The 20,438-nt window shown below is 39.7% G+C and overlaps 1 protein-coding gene and 1 long non-coding RNA gene across 2 annotated transcripts; both read right to left on the bottom strand.

The window, feature by feature from the left end:
* Positions 1-66: 66 nt before the first annotated feature.
* On the bottom strand, positions 67-19,831 carry LOC121561658 (fibronectin-like). Its single transcript, XM_045218539.1, has 7 exons — positions 19,591-19,831; positions 19,248-19,337; positions 18,555-18,852; positions 15,797-15,839; positions 15,329-15,598; positions 14,938-15,204; positions 67-146 (listed from the first exon to the last, which is right to left on the bottom strand). The coding sequence occupies exons 1-7, from the start codon at positions 19,695-19,697 to the stop codon at positions 67-69; spliced, it is 1,155 nt and encodes a 384-aa protein (XP_045074474.1). The 5' UTR covers positions 19,698-19,831.
* On the bottom strand, positions 1,372-4,084 carry LOC121561659. The gene is made up of 3 exons (XR_006659732.1): positions 3,955-4,084; positions 2,593-2,862; positions 1,372-1,502 (listed from the first exon to the last, which is right to left on the bottom strand). It is a non-coding gene; the product is annotated as an uncharacterized LOC121561659 (long non-coding RNA).
* Positions 19,832-20,438: the final 607 nt, after the last annotated feature.

The following is a 20,438-nucleotide window of genomic DNA, read 5'->3' as shown; positions in this document are numbered from 1 at the left end:
TGGTACCGATGTTTGGTTCTGTCCCTGGACAGTGGTAGGAGATCTGGTAATGATGTTGGGTTTGGTCTAATCCTGGTGGCTGCCCATAACAGCAGCTGATGTGGTGTCCACTGAGTCAACATTAATCTGGTCTGGAGCAGGCAGTACTAAGGGAAAATACATTAATGTCAGGATTACAGTTTATCTCTGAAATATACTACAGGAGGAAAAAGTTGAATAGTAGAAAAGTAGAAAAGGCCGGTTTACGATTCCTTTTGATATGGGTAAGAAATATGCATAAAAACATAAGTCACACAACAAAAAGTTGGATTTGTAATGTAACAAAAATGAAGAGTTTCCTCTCAACGCGGGGATACGTTTTTTGGGCGTTCTGCATTGGAATTATATTGAATTCTGCTTAAGTAATCCGTTATACCACAATAAACATAAAGTTAAAATGTCGAGACTCTGAGATCAACTGCATGCTTTTGAAATCTTTAGCCTATCTCTGCTGTTCTTATCAGCACAATGGATAGCGCCCTACAGCAATGCTGTTTTGGTAAAGAATACAGGCTGCCAGATAGATAGGGTAATTCACCTATTACAAACAGCCTATGTGAATGCACCGTACACGCAGCTGTCTTACCAAAATAATGCTAACAATTCATTTTATATTTCATGAATTTGCTAGATGTACAGGATGTAACGAATTAGCAAAACGTACAATATTTTTAATGAAAACATGTTGATAATCTTTTTTTAAATATTGGCACCGTTTTATAAAAGCAATAAGACCCTCGAAACCGGAAAATTATCATGAATGATACCCTCCTAAGAACAGCACTTAGGCAAGAGTTACTCACACTATAGTCCCCAGGTTATCATGCCTTATTACTTAAACATAAATGAAAAGAGTGGTGTGATTAGAAATCCTCTACACAATAAGTGTTTTACACTGTACTACTGATAAAGTTGTAAGCAAGCAGAGACAGATCAACTCCTTGACAAAATGACTGATAGGAATGGAGGAAAGCATGAATTCAAATATGATAAAAAATACATTCGATTGATTTCAGCACCTAAGAGCACGATGAGATCTGGGGAATTCACCATCATATATATCTCCTCAGGGAAGATACTGTACCTTTACATTGCATGCTGACAAATCCATTATGATTATTTAATGAATATTACAGTGATTTTGACAACTAGTCAGTTTGACAACAGACATAATACTCAAGTAGGGTACTTACTTGTGGTGAGGGTTGTAGACACCAGTTGACTTTGCTTTCCATTTTCCAACTCAGTGCAGACAGTGACAGAGTATTCAGTAGCAGGTTGCAGGTCAGAGAGAGTGATACTGTGTGAAGATGTGGTGGTGATGTGTGGTTCTGTCCCTGGACAGTGGTAGGAGATCTGGTAATGATGTTGGGTTTGGTCTAATCCTGGTGGCTGGCTCCAGCTAACAGCAGCTGATGTGGTGTCCACAGAGTCAACATTAATCTGGTCTGGAGCAGGCAGTACTAAGGGAAAATACATTAATGTCAGGATTACAGTTTATCTCTAGAAATATACTACAGGAGGAAAAAGTTGAATAGTAGTCGAAAAGTAGAAAAGGCCGGCTTGCAATTCCTTTTGATACGGGTAAGAAATATGCTAAAAACATAAGTCACACAGCAAAAGTTGGATTTGTAATGTAACAAGAATGAAGATTTATCTCTGCGACGCGGGGGATACGTTTTTTGGGCGTTCTTGCATTGGAATTATATTGAATTCTGCTTAAATAATCACGTTATACCACAATAAACATAAAGTTAAAATGTCGAGACTCTGAGATCAATGCATGCTTTTGAAATCTTTAGCCTATCTCTGCTGTTCTGTATCAGCACAATGGACAGCGCCCTACAGCAATGCTGTTTTGGTAAAGAATACAGGCTGCCAGATAGATAGGGTAATTCACCTATTACAAACAGCCTATGTGAATGCACTGTACACACAGCTGTCTTACCAAAATAATGCTAAGAATTCACTTTATATTTCATGAATTTGCTAGATGTACAGGATGTAACGAATTAGCAAATCGTACAATATTTTTAATGAAAACATGTTGATAATCTTTTTTTTAAATATTGGCACCGTTTTATAAAAGCAATAAGACCCTCGAAACCGAAAATAATCATGAATGATACCCTCCTAAGAACAGCACTTAGTCAAGAGTTACTCACATAGTCCCCAGGTTATCATGCCTTATTACTTAAACATAAATGAAAAGAGTGGTGTGATTATAAAATCCTCTACACAATAAGTGTTTTACACTGTACTACTGATAAAGTTGTAAGCAAGCAGAGACAGATCAACTCCTTGACAAAATGACTAACAGGAATGGAGGAAAGCATGAATTCAAATCTGATAAAAATACATTTGATTGATTTCAGCACCTAACAGGACGATGAGATCTGGGGGAATTCACCATCATATATATCTCATCAGGGAAGATATTGTACCTTTACATTGCATGCTGACAAATCCATTATGATTATTTCATGAATATTACAGTGATTTTGACAACTAGTCAGTTTGACAACAGACATAATACTCAAGTAGGGTACTTACTTGTGGTGAGGGTTGTAGACACCAGTTGACTTTGCTTTCCATTTTCCAACTCAGTGCAGACAGTGACAGAGTATTCAGTAGCAGGTTGCAGGTCAGAGAGAGTGATACTGTGTGAAGATGTGGTACCGATGTTTGGTTCTGTCCCTGGACAGTGGTAGGAGATCTGGTAATGATGTTGGGTTTGGTCTAATCCTGGTGGCTGGCTCCAGCTAACAGCAGCTGATGTGGTGTCCACTGAGTCAACATTAATCTGGTCTAGAGCAGGCAGTACTAAGGGAAAATACATTAATGTCAGGATTACAGTTTATCTCTAGAAATATACTACAGGAGGAAAAAGTTGAATAGTAGTCGAAAAGTAGAAAAGGCCGGCTTGCAATTCCTTTTGATACGGGTAAGAAATATGCTAAAAACATAAGTCACACAGCAAAAGTTGGATTTGTAATGTAACAAGAATGAAGATTTATCTCTGCGACGCGGGGGATACGTTTTTTGGGCGTTCTTGCATTGGAATTATATTGAATTCTGCTTAAATAATCACGTTATACCACAATAAACATAAAGTTAAAATGTCGAGACTCTGAGATCAATGCATGCTTTTGAAATCTTTAGCCTATCTCTGCTGTTCTGTATCAGCACAATGGACAGCGCCCTACAGCAATGCTGTTTTGGTAAAGAATACAGGCTGCCAGATAGATAGGGTAATTCACCTATTACAAACAGCCTATGTGAATGCACTGTACACACAGCTGTCTTACCAAAATAATGCTAAGAATTCACTTTATATTTCATGAATTTGCTAGATGTACAGGATGTAACGAATTAGCAAAACGTACAATATTTTTAATGAAAACATGTTGATAATCCTTTTTTAAATATTGGCACCGTTTTATAAAAGTAATAAGACCCTCGAAACCGGAAAATTATCATGAATGATACCCTCCTAAGAACAGCACTTAGTCAAGAGTTACTCACACCATAGTCCCCAGGTTATCATGCCTTATTACTTAAACATAAATGAAAAGAGTGGTGTGATTAGAAATCCTCTACACAATAAGTGTTTTACACTGTACTACTGATAAAGTTGTAAGCAAGCAGAGACAGATCAACTCCTTGACAAAATGACTAACAGGAATGGAGGAAAGCATGAATTCAAATATGATAAAAAATACATTCGATTGATTTCAGCACCTAAGAGCACGATGAGATCTGGGGAATTCACCATCATATATATCTCCTCAGGGAAGATACTGGACCTTTACATTGCATGCTGACAAATCCATTATGATTATTTAATGAATATTACAGTGATTTTGACAACTAGTCAGTTTGACAACAGACATAATACTCAAGTAGGGTACTTACTTGTGGTGAGGGTTGTAGACACCAGTTGACTTTGCTTTCCATTTTCCAACTCAGTGCAGACAGTGACAGAGTATTCAGTAGCAGGTTGCAGGTCAGAGAGAGTGATGCTGTGTGAAGATGTGGTAGTGATGTGTGGTTCTCTCCCTGGACAGTGGTAGGAGATCTGGTAATGATGTTGGGTTTGGTCCAATCCTGGTGGCTGGCTCCAGCTAACAGCAGCTGATGTGGTGTCCACAGAGTCAACATTAATCTGGTCTGGAGCAGGCAGTACTAAGGGAAAATACATTAATGTCAGGATTACAGTTTATCTCTAGAAATATACTACAGGAGGAAAAAGTTGAATAGTAGTCGAAAAGTAGAAAAGGCCGGCTTGCAATTCCTTTTGATACGGGTAAGAAATATGCTAAAAACATAAATCACACAACAAAAGTTGGATTTGTAATGTAACAAAAATGAAGAGTTTCCTCTGCGACGCTGGGGATACGTTTTTGGGCGTTCTTGCATTGGAATTATTTTGAATTCTGCTTAAATAATCACGTTATACCACAATAAACATAAAGTTAAAATGTCGAGACTCTGAGATCAATGAATGCTTTTGAAATCTTTAGCCTATCTCTGCTGTTCTGTATCAGCACAATGGACAGCGCCCTACAGCAATGCTGTTTTGGTAAAGAATACAGGCTGCCAGATAGATAGGGTAATTCACCTATTACAAACAGCCTATGTGAATGCAGCGTACACACAGCTGTCTTACCAAAATAATGCTAACTAAATGCTGAAAGTTGTAGCCTAGTTATTCATGCAATGCAAGAAAAATAGTGAAACGTTTGGCTTAGAATACCAACACAACTGCAAATGTGAACGAATGATTGGGAACAGAACAAAACAGGGGTAACAAGTAGTAGGCCAAGTAACATTAATATCAGATCGATAAAGGCATGACACTATCTATATTCAGGCTAGTTAGATTAACAGTAAACAAACGCAGTAAACAACAGGTGAATGGAGATCCAAAGAGCCAAAACATAGCCTACAGCCTATTACAGTGAGATGCAGCCAAGAACAGCTGTTTAGCCAAATAAATACGCCTGTAGGCCCACTTCAACATGGACAATCATGCCCCTCATGAGTTCAGCAACACCTTGTGAAATGGCACAATACACAGCTGTCTTACCAAAATAATGCTAAAACTTCACATTATATTTCATGAATTTGCTAGATGTACAGTATGTAAAGAATTAGCAAAACGTACAATAATTTTAATGAAAACATGTTGATAATCTTTTTTTTTAAATATTGGCACCGTTTTATAAAAGCAATAAGACCCTCGAAACCGGAAATTATCATGAATGATACCCTCCTAAGAACAACACTTAGTCAAGAGTTACTCACACTATAGTCCCCAGGTTATCATGCCTTATTACTTAAACATAAATGAAAAGAGTGGTGTGATTAGAAATCCTCTACACAATAAGTGTTTTACACTGTACTACTGATAAAGTTGTAAGCAAGCAGAGACAGATCAACTCCTTGACAAAATGACTAACAGGAATGGAGGAAAGCATGAATTCAAATATGATAAAAAATACATTCGATTGATTTCAGCACCTAAGAGCACGATGAGATCTGGGGAATTCACCATCATGTATATCTCATCAGGGAAGATACTGTACCTTTACATTGCATGCTGACAAATCCATTATGATTATTTAATGAATATTACAGTGATTTTGACAACTAGTCAGTTTGACAACAGACATACTACTCAAGTAGGGTACTTACTTGTGGTGAGGGTTGTAGACACCAGTTGACTTTGCTTTCCATTTTCCAACACAGTGCAGACAGTGACAGAGTATTCAGTAGCAGGTTGCAGGTCAGAGAGAGTGATACTGTGTGAAGATGTGGTAGTGATGTGTGGTTTTGTCCCTGGACAGTGGTAGGAGATCTGGTAATGATGTTGGGTTTGGTCTAATCCTGGTGGCTGGCTCCAGCTAACAGCAGCTGATGTGGTGTCCACAGAGTCAACATGAATTTGGTCTGGAGGAGGCAGTACTAAGGGAAAATACATTAATGTCAGGATTACAGTTTATCTCTAGAAATATACTACAGGAGGAAAAAGTTGAATAGTAGTCGAAAAGTAGAAAAGGCCGGCTTGCAATTCCTTTTGATACGGGTAAGAAATATGCTAAAAACATAAGTCACACAACAAAAGTTGGATTTGTAATGTAACAAAAATGAAGAGTTTCCTCTGCGACGCGGGGGATACTTTTTTCTGGGCGTTCTTGCATTGGAATTATATTGAATTCTGCTTAAATAATCACGTTATACCACAATAAACATAAAGTTAAAATGTCGAGACACTGAGATCAATGCATGCTTTTGAAATCTTTAGCCTATCTCTGCTGTTCTGTATCAGCACAATGGACAGCGCCCTACAGCAATGCTGTTTTGGTAAAGAATACAGGCTGCCAGATAGATAGGGTAAATCACCTATTACAAACAGCCTATGTGAATGCACCGTACACACAGCTGTCTTACCAAAATAATGCTAACTAAATGCTGAAAGTTGTAGCCTAGTTATTCATGCAATGCAAGAAAAATACAGAAAAGTTTGGCTTAGAATACCAACACAACTGCAAATGTGAACGAATGTTTGGGAACAGAACAAAACAGGGGTAACAAGTAGTAGCCAAGTAACATTAATATCAGATCGATAAAGGCATGACACCATCTATATTCAGGCTCGTTAGATTAACAGTAAACAAACGCAGTAAAACAACAGGTGAATGGAGATCCAAAGAGCCAAAACATAGCCTACAGCCTATTACAGTGAGATGCAGCCAAGCACAGCTGTTTAGCCAAATAAATACACCTGTAGGCCTACTTCAACATGGACAATCATGCCACTCATGAGTTCAGCAACACCTTGTGAAATGGCACAATACACAGCTGTCTTACCAAAATAATGCTAACAATTCACATTATATTTCATGAATTTGCTAGATGTACAGTATGAAACAAATTAGCAAAACATACAATATATTTAATGAAAACATGTTAATTTTTTTTTCATATGTTGGAAACTGTTTTATAAAAGCAATAAGACCCTCGAAACTGGGAATTATCATGAATGATACCCTCCTAAGAACAGCACTTAGTCAAGAGTTACTCACACTATAGTCCCCAGGTTATCATGCCTTATTACTTAAACATAAATGAAAAGAGTGGTGTGATTAGAAATCCTCTACACAATAAGTGTTTTACACTGTACTACTGATAAAGTTAAGCAAGCAGAGGCAGATCAACTCCTTGACAAAATGACTGACATGAATGGAGGAAAGAATGAATTCAAATATGATAAAAAAATACATTTGATTGATTTCAGCACCTAAGAGCACGATGAGATCTGGGGAATTCACCATCATGTATATCTCATCAGGGAAGATACTGTACCTTTACATTGCATGCTGACAAATCCATTATGATTATTTAATGAATATTACAGTGATTTTGACAACTAGTCAGTTTGACAACAGACATACAGTGCCTTGAAAAAGTATTAATCCCCCTTGGCGTAATTCCTATTTTGTTGCATTACAACCTGTAATTTAAATGGATTTTTATTTGGATTTCATGTAATGGACATAAACATAATAGTCAAAATTGGTGAAGTGAAATGAAGAAAATAACTTGTTTCAAAAAAATCTAAGAAATAAATTACGGAAAATTGGTCCATGCATATGTATTCACCCCCTTTGCTATGAAGCCCCTAAATAAAGATCTGGTACAACCAATTACCTTCAGAAGTCACATAATTAGTTAAATAAAGTCCTCCTGTGTGCAATCTAAGTGTCACATGATCTCAGTATATATACACACCTGTTCTGAAAGGCCCCAGAGTCTGCAACACCACTAAGCAAGGGGCACAACCAAGTAAGCGGCACCATGAAGACCAAGGAGCTCTCCAAACAGGTCAGGGACAAAATTGTGGAGAAGTACAGATCAGGGTTGGGTTATAAAAAAATATCAGAAACTTTGAACATCCCTCTCTTGGCAGGTTTGTTGTGGTGCCATATTCTTTCCATTTAAAAATAATATATACAGTGGGGGAAAAAAGTATTTAGTCAGCCACCAATTGTGCAAGTTCTCCCACTTAAAAAGATGAGAGAGGCCTGTAATTTTCATCACATCAACTATGACAGACAAATTGAGAAAAAAAATTCCAGAAAATCACATTGTAGGATTTTTTATGAATTTATTTGCAAATTATGGTGGAAAATAAGTATTTGGTCACCTACAAACAAGCAAGATTTCTGGCTATCACAGACCTGTAACTTCTTCTTTAAGAGGCTCCTCTGTCCTCCACTCGTTACCTGTATTAATGGCACCTGTTTGAACTTGTTATCAGTATAAAAGACACCTGTCCACAACCTCAAACAGTCACACTCCAACCTCCACTATGGCCAAGACCAAAGAGCTGTCAAAGGACACCAGAAACAACATTGTAGACCTGCACCAGGCTGGGAAGACTGAATCTGCAATAGGTAAGCAGCTTGGTTTGAAGAAATCAACTGTGGGAGCAATTATTAGGAAATGGAAGACATACAAGACCACTGATAATCTCCCTCGATCTGGGGCTACACGCAAGATCTCACCCCGTGGGGTCAAAATGATCACAAGAACGGTGAGCAAAAATCCCAGAACCACACGGGGGGGACCTAGTGAATGACCTGCAGAGAGCTGGGACCAAAGTAACAAAGCCTACCATCAGTAACACACTACGCCGCCAGGAACTCAAATCCTGCAGTGCCAGACATGTCCCCCTGCTTAAGCCAGTACATGTCCAGGCCTGTCTGAAGTTTGCTAGAGTGCATTTGGATGATCCAGAAGAGGATTGGGAGAATGTCATATGGTCAGATGAAACCAAAATAGAACTTTTTGGTAAAAACTCAACTCGTCGTGTTTGGAGGGACAAAGAATGCTGAGTTGCATCCAAAGAACACCATACCTACTGTGAAGCATGGGGGTGGAAACATCATGCTTTGGGGCTGTTTTTCTGCAAAGTGACCAGGACGACTAATCCGTGTAAAGGAAAGAATGAATGGGGCCATGTATCGTGAGATTTTGAGTGAAAACCTCCTTCCATCAGCAAGGGCATTGAAGATGAAACGTGGCTGGGTCTTTCAGCATGACAATGATCCCAAACACACCGCCCGGGCAACGAAGGAGTGGCTTCGTAAGAAGCATTTCAATGTCCTGGAGTGGCCTAGCCAGTCTCCAGATCTCAACCCCATAGAAAATCTTTGGAGGGGAGTTGAAAGTCCGTGTTGCCCAGCGACAGCCCCAAAACATCACTGCTCTAGAGGAGATCTGCATGGAGGAATGGGCCAAAATACCAGCAACAGTGTGTGAAAAACCTTGTGAAGACTTACAGAAAACATTTGACCTGTGTCATTGCCAACAAAGGGTATATAACAAAGTATTGAGAAACTTTTGTTATTGACCAAATACTTATTTTCCACCATAATTTGCAAATAAATTCATTAAAATCCTACAATGTGATTTTCTGGAAAAAAAATTATCATTTTGTCTGTCATAGTTGACGTGTACCTATGATGAAAATTACAGGCCTCTCATCTTTTTAAGTGGGAGAACTTGCACAATTGGTGGCTGACTAAATACTTTTTTTCCCCCACTGTATAATGGTGCTCCATGGGATGTTCAAAGTTTCTGATATTTTTTCATAACCTAACCCTGATCTGTACTTCTCCACAACTTTGTCCTTGACCTGTTTGGAGAGCTCCTTGGTCTTCATGGTGCTGCTTGCTTGGTGGTGCCCCTTGCTTAGTGGTGTTGCAGACTCTGGGGCCTTTCAGAACAGGTGTATATATACTGAGATCATGTGACAGATCATTTGACACTTAGAATGCACACAGGAGGACTTTATTTAACTAATTATGTGACTTCTGAAGGTAATTGGTTGCACCAGATCTTATTTAGCGGCTTCATAGCAAAGGAGGTGAAAACTTATGCACGCACCACTTTTCCGTTATTTTTTTTTTAGCATTTTTTGAAACAAGTTATTTTTTTCATTTCACTTCACCAATTTCATTTCATTTCATTTCACCAGTATGTCCATTACATGAAATCCAAATTAAAATCAATTTAAATTACAGGTTGTAATGCAACAAAATAGGAAAAACGCCAAGGGGGATGAATACTTTTGCAAGACACTGTATGTGAACTATTGGATCTCTCCAATATAGTATCCTTCCGCGCGGCAGGATACATTCCGAGTAAGGATTTCAGATTAGACCCGTGTACCAGGTAGTGCTGAGGCTGACCCTCCGCCTCACTATTTCCTCCTCTTCCTTTTCTCTGCTCATTCCAGAAAGGATTGACTTGGTAAGAGCTCTATATTAGAGTGCATAAGTAGATACCATATTGGATTTATTCAATATAGTGCTACATAACCCCCTGGAAAAGAGCCATAATGAAGCCAACACAGTCAAGTAGACAAACTGGGCTGAGATGTTTCATGGACTGGCTAAGTGAAAAGGAGACAACTTTCTCTTTTGAGACAACTACAAAAGAAGGGTTGAATACTATTCTGTGGGAGTTTTATGGCACTGTGAGGAATATTAAGGGTTAAATGTACGGGCTGAGCAGCTACACGGGTCTCTGTGCTGAGTTAAACCGCTGCATAACGCCCCCCCTCAGAGCCTTTACTGGTGTCTAATGAAAGACTCAGAGTTCACGACATCCAACAACATCTTACTGGGCACCGTTAAGCAACTGCAGTGACAGAGGAAGGACAAGACAATGCACCATGCAGCCATCAGTGAGCAGGACTTCTAGAAGATAAAGAAGTCAACAGCAGTAGACCAACACACCTGGGGCTTGTAAAAAAAGTGTGCTTCAAAATACAACTTTACAAGAAGAGGCAAGGAGGATAACAAACAACTGGCTTTTGCCCAGACTATATTTTCAAGAGTTATACATTGCATGCTGACAAATCCATTATGATTATTTAATGTACATTAGAGTGATTTGAAAAAAATGTGACACTAGAAATAATACTTAAGTAGGGTATTTCCTTACTTGTGGTGAGGGTTGTTGACACCAGTTGACTTTGCTTTCCATTTTCCAGCACAGTGCAGACAGTGACAGAGTACTGAGTACCACCTTGCAGGTCAGAGAGAGTGATACTGTGTTAAGATGTGGTAGTGATGTGTGGTTCTGTCCCTGGACAGTGGTAGGAGATCTGGTAATGATGTTGGGTTTGGTCCAATCCTGGTGGCTGGCTCCAGCTAACAGCAGCTGATGTGTTGTCCACTGAGTCAACATAAATCTGGTCTGGAGCAGGCAGTACTAAGGGAAAATACATTAATGTCAGGGTTACAGTTTATCTCCAGAAATATGCTACAGGAGGAAAAAGTTTAATAGTAGTCGAAAAGTAAAAAAGGCCGGCTTGAAATTCCTTTTGATACGGGTAAGAAATATGCTAAAAACATAAGTCACACAACAAAAGTTGGATTTGTAATGTAACAAAAATGAAGAGTTTCCTCTGCGATGCGGGGGCTAACTTTTTTTGGGCATTCTTGCATTGGAATTATATTGAATTCTGTTTAAATAATCACGCTATACCACAGTAAACATAAAGTTAAAATGTCGAGACTCTGAGATCAATGCATGCTTTTGAAATCTTTAGCCTATCTCTGCTGTTCTGTATCAGCACAATGGACAGCGCCCTACAGCAATGCTGTTTTGGTAAAGAATACAGGCTGCCAGATAGATAGGGTAATTCACCTATTACAAACAGCCTATGTGAATGCACCATACACACAGCTGTCTTACCAAAATAATGCTAACTAAATGCTGAAAGTAGTATCCTAGTTATTCATGCAGGCAAAGAAAAATACTGAAAAGTTTGGCTTAGAATACCAACACAACTGCAAATGTGAACGAATGAATGGGAACAGAACAAAACAGGGGTAACAAGTAGTAGGCCAAGTAACATTAATATCAGATCGATAAAGGCATGACACCATCTATATTCAGGCTAGTTAGATTAACAGTAAACAAATGCAGTAAACAACAGGTTAACGGAGATCCAAAGAGCCAAAACATAGCCTACAGCCTATTACAGTGAGATGCAGCCAAGCACAGCTGTTTAGCCAAATAAATACGCCTTTAGGCCCACTTCAACATGGACAATCATGCTGCTCATGAGTTCAACAACACCTTGTGAAATGGCACAATACACAGCTGTCTTACCAAAATAATGCTAAAACTTCACATTATATTTCATGAATTTGCTAGATGTACAGTATGTAACAAATTAGCAAAACGTACAATATATTTAATGAAAACATGTTGTTAATCTTTTTTTTATATGTTGGAAACTGTTTTATAAAAGCAATAAGACCCTCGAAACCGGAAATTATCATGAATGATACCCTCCTAAGAACAGCACTTAGTCAAGAGTTACTCACACTATAGTCCCCAGGTTATCATGCCTTATTACTTAAACATAAATGAAAAGAGTGGTGTGGTTAGAAATCCTCTACACAATAAGTGTTTTACACTGTACTACTGATAAAGTTAAGCAAGCAGAGGCAGATCAACTCCTTGACATAATGACTAACAGGAATGGAGGAAAGCATGAATTCAAATATGATAAAAAATACATTCCATTGATTTCAGCACCTAAGAGCACGATGAGATCTGGGGAATTCACCATCATGTATATCTCATCAGGGAAGATACTGTACCTTTACATTGCATGCTGACAAATCCATTATGATTATTTAATGTACATTACAGTGATTTTGACAACTAGTCAGTTTGACAACAGACATACAGTGCCTTGAAAAAGTATTAATCCCACTTGGCGTTTTTCCTATTTTGTTGCATTACAACCTGTAATTGAAATGGATTTTTATTTGGATTTCATGTAATGGACATACACAAAATAGTCAAAATTGGTGAAGTGAAATGAAGAAAATAACTTGTTTAAAAAAAATCTAAGAAATAAATTACGGAAAATTGGTCCATGCATATGTATTCACCCCCTTTGCTATGAAGCCCCTAAATAAAGATCTGGTACAACCAATTACCTTCAGAAGTCACATAATTAGTTAAATAAAGTCCTCCTGTGTGCAATCTAAGTGTCACATGATCTCAGTATATATACACACACCTGTTCTGAAAGGCCCCAGAGTCTACAACACCACTAAGCAAGGGGCACAACGAAGACCAAGGAGCTCTCCAAACAGGTCAGGGACAAAGTTGTGGAGAAGTACAGATCAGGGTTGGGTTATAAAAAAATATCCGAAACTTTGAACATCCCACGGAGCACCATTCAATCCATTATTAAAAATGGAAAGAATATGGCACTACAACAAACCTGCCAAGAGAGGGCCGCCCACCAAAACGCACGGCAAGGAGGGCATTCATCAGAGAGGCAACAGAGACCAAAGATAACCCTGAAGGAGCTGCGAAGCTCCACAGCGGAGATTAGAGTATCTGTCCATAGGACCACTTTAAGCCGTACACTCCACAGAGCTGGGCTTTACAGAAGAGTGGCCAGAAAAAAGCCATTGCTTAAAGAAAAAAATAAGCAACCACGCTTGGTTTTCGCCAAAAGGCATGTGGGAGACTCCCCAAACATATGGAAGAAGGTACTCTGGTCTGATGAGACTAAAGTTGAGCTTTTTGGCCATCAAGGAAAATGTCTGGCGCAAACCCAACACCTCTCATCACCCCGAGAACACAATCCCCACAGTGAAGCATGGTGGTGGCAGCATCATGCTGTGGGGATGTTTTTCATCAGCAGGGACTGGGAAACTGGTCAGAATTGAAGGAATGATGGATGGTGCTAAATACAGGGAAATTCTTGAGAGAAACCTGTTTCGGTCTTCCATAGATTTGAGACTGGGACAGAGGTGCACCTTCCAGCAGGACAATGACCCTCAGCATACTGCTAAAGCAACACTCGAGTGGTTTAAGGGGAAACATTTAAATGTATTGGAATGGCCTAGTCAAAGCACAGACCTCAATCCAATTGAGAATCTGTGGTATGACTTAAAGATTGCTGTACACCAGTGGAACCCATCCAACTTGAAGGAGCTGGAGCAGTTTTGCCTTGAAGAATGGGCAAAAATCCCAGTGGCTAGATGTGCCAAGCTTATAGAGACATACCCCCAAGAGACTTGCAGCTGTAATTGCTGCAAAGGTGGCTCTACAAAGTATTGACTTTGGGGGGGTGAATAGTTATGCACACTCAAGTTCTGTTTTTTTGTCTTATTTCTTGTTTGTTTCACAATAAAAAATATTTTGCAAGTGGTAGGCATGTTGTTTAAATCAAATGATACAAACCCCCCAAAAATCGATTTTAATTCCAGGATGTAAGGCAACAAAATAGGAAAAATGTCAAGGGGGGTGAATACTTTCGCAAGCCACTGTAATACTTTAGTAGGGTACTTACCTGTGGTGAGGGTTGTAGACACCAGTTGACTTTGCTTTCCATTTTCCAGCATAGTGCAGACAGTGACAGAGTACGGAGTACCACCTTGCAGGTCAGAGAGAGTGATGCTGTGTGAAGATGTGGTAGTGATGTGTGGTTCTGTCCCTGGACAGTGGTAGGAGATCTGGTAATGATGTTGGGTTTGGTCCAATCCTGGTGGCTGGCTCCAGCTAACAGTAGCTGATGTGGTGTCCACTGAGTCAACAGTCAGCTGGTCTGGAGCAGGAAGTACTAAGGGAAAATACATTATTGTTAGTGCTACAGTTAAACTCCAGAAATATATTACAGGAGGAAAAGTAGAATAAGGCCAGGGATAAACATGTCTTTGCAATCACTTATAATGTGGGAAGGAATAAGCTAAAAACAGAAGTCACAATAGAAGTTGATTTGTAATATAGCAAAATGTCTGTTCTGGTAGAGATGATGAACTGTAATAAGGTGAGGAGATCTCTTACTAGTGCAGATAGTTGTAGAGACAGGTTCACTCTCTTCCCCATTCTTCAGTACAGTTGAGACGCTGACGGTGTACTCAGTACCAGGCTGCAGGTTTGAGAATGTTTTGTGGCAGTCTTTAGTATTCTCTGCATGGAGGTCTGTTCCTGGGCTGCAGTAGGATATGAGGAAGCGCTGTGGGACTTTTTCCATTCCTTCAGCCTTGGACCAGTGGAGAGTGAAGGAGGACTCTTCCAAATGGTCTACCTTTAAGTCTCTGGGTGGGACCACTGGAACAAAAATCAAGATTAGTTGTAAGAAGATCTTCATCTTGACAGATGAGTCCATAACAATTTCACTCTTAAAACACAACAAAGTATGTCAGTAAAACATGACTAAAACCAAACTCTTTACCTGTGGATAGGGATGCTGAGACACATCTGCTTTGACTTCCATCTTCTCCCTCTGTGGCCACACTGAACTGGTACTTTTCACCAGGTTGGAGACTGCTTATTTTAAGATGATACCCGCCTTTCACTTTTGATGAGTCCGTTTCCCCCAGGTCACAGCCCCAGGTCACTCTGAACATGTGTGGTGCCTTCAGCCCCTCAGGAGAACCCCAGCTCAGAGACACAGAGTCTGATCTCACTGACAGGACCTGGATCTTCCCAGGAGGGGGCAGCACTGGAGAGAGAAAACAGACTTAATTGGAACCACAAATGCATACTAATTTACTTATATCAGAATAGGAGTAACAAATGATATCTTAAATACTTTTTTACAAATGTTATGTACATCATTGTTCACAAGTTATGAGCTATCACTAAAGATCTCAAAGAACAACTTTTGGGTTAATTAATTATTGATTGTACATGCACTTACCGTTGACTGACTCTGGCCTTTGGCGTTGCTCTCCATCAAAAGTCTTCAGCAGTGGAAACAGAGTAAGAAACAATCTTTTCATTGAAAAAACAAAATGTTTATGTTGCAAAACAAGCAATGACAAAGCTTGTAGCATGAACTTGAATTAACAGTATTAGCAAATCTACATTGCCAATAGTACAGTTGAAGTCGGAAGTTTACATACACCTTAGCCAAATACATTTAAACTCAGTTTTTCACAATTCCTGACATTTAATCCAAGTAAGAATTCCCTGTCTTAGGTCAGTTAGGATCACCAATTTATTTCAAGAATGTGAAATGTCAGAATAATACCTTGACTTTGTTGTCCTTAAGCCATTTTGCCACAACTTTGGAAGTATGCTTGGGGTCATTGTCCATTTGGAAGACCCATTTGCGACCAAGCTTTAACTTCCTGACTGATGTCTTGAGATGTTGTTTCAATATATCCACATAATTTTCCTTCCTCATGATGCCATCTATTTTGTGAAGTGCACCAGTCCCTCCTGCAGCAAAGCACCCCCCACAGCATGATGCTGCCACCCCTGTGCTTCACGGTTGGGATAGTGTTCTTCGGCTTGCAAGCACCCCCTTTTTCCTTCAAACATAACGATGGTCATTATGGCCAAACAGTTCTGTTTTTGTTTCATCAGACCAGAGGACATTTCTCCAAAAAGTACGATCTTTGTCCCCGTGTGCAGTTGCAAACCGTAGTCTGGCTTTTTTATGGCAGTTTTAGAGCAGTGGCTTCTTCCTTGCTGAGCGGCCTTTCAGGTTATGTCAATATAGGACTCGTTTTACTGTGGATATAGATACTTTTGTACCTGTTTCCTCCAGCATCTTCACAAGGTCCTTTGCTGTTCTTCTGGGATTGATTAGCACTTTTCGCACCAAAGTACGTTCATCTCTAGGAGACAGAACGTGTCTCCTTCCTGAGTGGTATGACGGCTGCGTAGTCCCATGGTGTTTTTACTTGCGTACTATTGTTTGTACAGATGAACGTGTTACGTTCAGGCGTTTGGAAATTGCTCCCAAGGATGATCCAGACTTGTGGAGGTCTACAATTTTTTTTCTGAGGTCTTGGCTGATTTCTTTTGATTTTCCCATGATGTCAAGCAAAGAGGCACTGAGTTTGAAGGTAGGTCTTGAAATACATCCACAGGTACACCTCCAATTGAATCAAATGATGTCAATTAGCCTATCAGAAGCTTCTAAAGCCATGACATCATTTTCTGGAAATTTCCAAGCTGTTTAAAGGCACAGTCAACTTAGTGTATGTAAACTTCTGACCCACTGGAATTGTGATACAGTGAATTATAAGTGAAATAATCTGTCTGTAAACAATTGTTGGAAAAATTACTTGTGTCATGCACAAAGTAGATGTCCTAACCGACTTGCCAAAACTATAGTTTGTTAACAAGAAATTTGTGATTGAAAAGTGATTGAAAAAACAAGTTTTAATGACTCCAACCTAAGTGTATGTAAACTTCCGACTTCAACTGTATGTGGACACCTGCTCGTCGAACATCTCATTCCAAAATCATGTGCATTAATAAATGTGAACGGGGGCATTGTCAAGCTGAAACAGGAAATGGCCTTCCCCAAACTGTTGCCACAAAGTTGGATGCACAGAATCGTCTAGAATGTCATTGTATGCTGTAGCGTTAAGATTTATCTTCCCTGGAACTAAGGGGCTTAGCCCGAACCATGAAAAACAGCCCCAGACCATTATTACTCCTCCACAAAACTTTACAGTTGGCACTATGCATTCGGGCAGGTAGTGTTCTCCTGGCATCCCCCAAACCCAGATTCATCTGTTGGACTGCAAGATGGTGAAGCGTGATTCATCACTCCAGAGAACGTGTTTCCACTGTTCCAGAGTCCAATGGCGGCGACCTTTACACCACTCCAGCCGACGCTTGAAATTGCGCGTGGTGATCTTAGGCTTGTGTGCGGCTGCTCTGACATGGAAACTCATTTCATGAAGGTCCCGACGAACAGTTCTTGTGCTGGCGTTGCTTCCAGAGTCAGTTTGGAACTCGGTAGTGAGTGTTGCAACTGAGGACAGACGACTTTTACGCTCTACGCGCTTCAGCACTCAGTGGTCCCGTTCTGTAAGCTTGTGTGGCCTACCGCTTCGCGGTTGAGTCATTGTTGCTCCTAGACGTTTCCACTTCACAATAACAGCACTTACAGTTGACCGGGGCAGCTCTAGAAAGGCCGAAATTTGACGAACTGACTTGTTGGAAAGGTGGCATCCTATGACGGTGTCACGTTGAAAGTCACTGAGCTCTTCAGTAAGGCCATTCTACTGTCAATGTTTGTCTATGGAGATTGCATGGCGGTGTGCTTGATTTTATACACCTGTCAGCAACGGGTGTGGCTGAAATATCCGAATACACTAATTTGAAGGGGTGTCCACATACTTTTGGCAATGTATATTCAGTGTATACTCAGGTATAATGAGGGGGGGAATCAACTACCTGTCTTCCTGTTTGTTTTATCTCTTCAATGATCAGGTCATGACCTTTGTGCTTTGTCACTGAACACTCAGCAACATGTCTTCCATGAAATCATCAATATGAAATAGTTTTCAGAACAAGTGGTATTTTATGGAGAAACAAACATTTTGTATAGTGGGATGCAAAAAAATTTGCACTACTTTGCATTGGACAATGATGACAACAGAGGAAAGTAAGCATGTTTTCTGATAAAGGGGAGAAGAAAGCATAAACTATACCTGTCTTCCTGCTTGTTTTATCTCTTCATAGACTACATCATGTCCTTTGTGTTCTGTTACTACACACAGACTGCAGATCAGCTTCTGGTCTGTCCTGCAGAACACCTCCAGAGCTCTGTGGTGCTCCTGACAGAGTCTCTCCTCCAGGTCTCCAGTCACCTCCACCAGGGTGTGTCTCTGTAGTTTAGGTATTGTATAGTGTTGTCTGATGTGGTTCTCACAGTAGGAGATAGTGCAGGTCTGACAGAACTTCACTGCTTGGACCTCAGAGCAGATATCACAGGGTACCTCTCCTGGCCTGGTTGGGAATTGGAAAATAAGATTTATTACATTTTAGTCATTTAGAAGACACTCTTATCCAGAGCGACTTACAGTTAGTGAGTGCATACATTTTCATACTGACCCCCCGTGGGAAACGAACCCACAACCCTGGCGTTGCAAGCGCCATGCTCTACCAACTGAGCTACACGGGGCCAAATTTATCAAATACATTGATCAAAAGAACATGACCCATTCAGGTTAACACATAATGGCCTGATAATATAACACATGGTAACCTACCTATAACTATCTGTTATCATGGTAACCTACTCATCATATCATTATGTGCATTTCTGTCTCACCTTAAGTCACAAATAATTAAGAAAATGTTTTTATTATGACATAGGCTCAAAGGACTATGTAAAATATTACCCTTTGAAACGAAAAGGGAGATCCATGGATTGGTCACTCTTAATTGATAAATAACCAGAGGAAACAGACTCAGCTATCTCTGGATGGACACTGCAAATAATACAAGACAGACATGCACCTTTAGTAAATACTAAAATCACATGCAGCATTATAGAAGTGAACTACCTTTGGACTTGGTTTGTCCTCAGTCATTTACACTTACCAAATCATTCATATTTTCTGTTAAATGTACTATGCAGTAACTCAGTATCCTTCTAGAAATGCATTACTTTTAAATAGGATACAGATCTAAAAGTCTTCACAACGAGCAGTTGTGTGCGCACACACACACAAACACACACACCTCTTCATATAAGGGTCCATGGTCTCATCAAGATCCTTGTTTGGTGACCCATCCTTCTGTCTTTCTTTATGGATGGCACCACCCTCAGCCCCCTGATGATAACTCATTATAACTCTCAGAGAGGAGGCCTCACAATCCTGAAGAGGACTGGTCTGGTCCCATATCAATCTGATGATAACTCATTATAACTCTCAGAGAGGAGGCCTCACAATCCTGAAGAGGACTGGTCTAGTCCCATATCAATCTGTAAATAAAAAAGAGTGAATACCATTACATTAAAACGTTTAAACACAAAAGCAGAGTAGGCCTAGTGTTGGCCTGCTGTTTTGGGGATTTAAATTGACATTATAATGTCATTCTGTAATGCATTTTGTGCCTAATTTAATTGTGAAAATACAAGATTGTGGACACAAAAATACAACTGCCCTGTTCTGGTGTTTTGTAGCCTAAGCACGTAGTGATAAATGCATTGGTAAAAATCACAATACACTGTAAACTCCTCTTGTTGTATCATCGTATCCTCCTGAGACCCAGCAATTCATTTTTGTCCTTTCTAATGAAGTTTCGTTTTTTGGTCGATATCTCTAAGACCATACATGGCATGCCACTGTGTATTTGTATTTGTATTTGTACACTGCTCAAAAAAATAAAGGGAACACTTAAACAACACAATGTAACTCCAAGTCAATCACACTTCTGTGAAATCAAACTGTCCACTTAGGAAACAACACTGATTGACAATACATTTCACATGCTGTTGTGCCAAATGGAATAGACAACAGGTGGAAATTATAGGCAATTAGCAAGACACCCCCCAATAAAGGAGTGGTTCTGCAGGTGGTGACCAC

This window comes from Coregonus clupeaformis, unplaced genomic scaffold (genome assembly GCF_020615455.1).
Source record: "Coregonus clupeaformis isolate EN_2021a unplaced genomic scaffold, ASM2061545v1 scaf1649, whole genome shotgun sequence".
NCBI lineage: Eukaryota > Metazoa > Chordata > Actinopteri > Salmoniformes > Salmonidae > Coregonus > Coregonus clupeaformis.
The sequence above is the reverse complement of the archived record's forward strand: the minus strand, read 5'-3'. Positions and strand labels throughout refer to the sequence as shown.

Coding starts and splice junctions, on each gene's coding strand:
- LOC121561658 (XM_045218539.1), bottom strand. CDS start 19,697: ATGAGTTATCATCAGGGGGCTGAGGGTGGTGCCATCCATAAAGAAAGA. Junction 15,840..18,554: donor TAAAACAAGCAGGAAGACAG/GTATAGTTTATG, acceptor CCACTGCTGAAG/ACTTTTGATGGAGAGCAACG. Junction 15,599..15,796: donor AAGGCCAGAGTCAGTCAACG/GTAAGTGCATGT, acceptor TTCTCTCTCCAG/TGCTGCCCCCTCCTGGGAAG.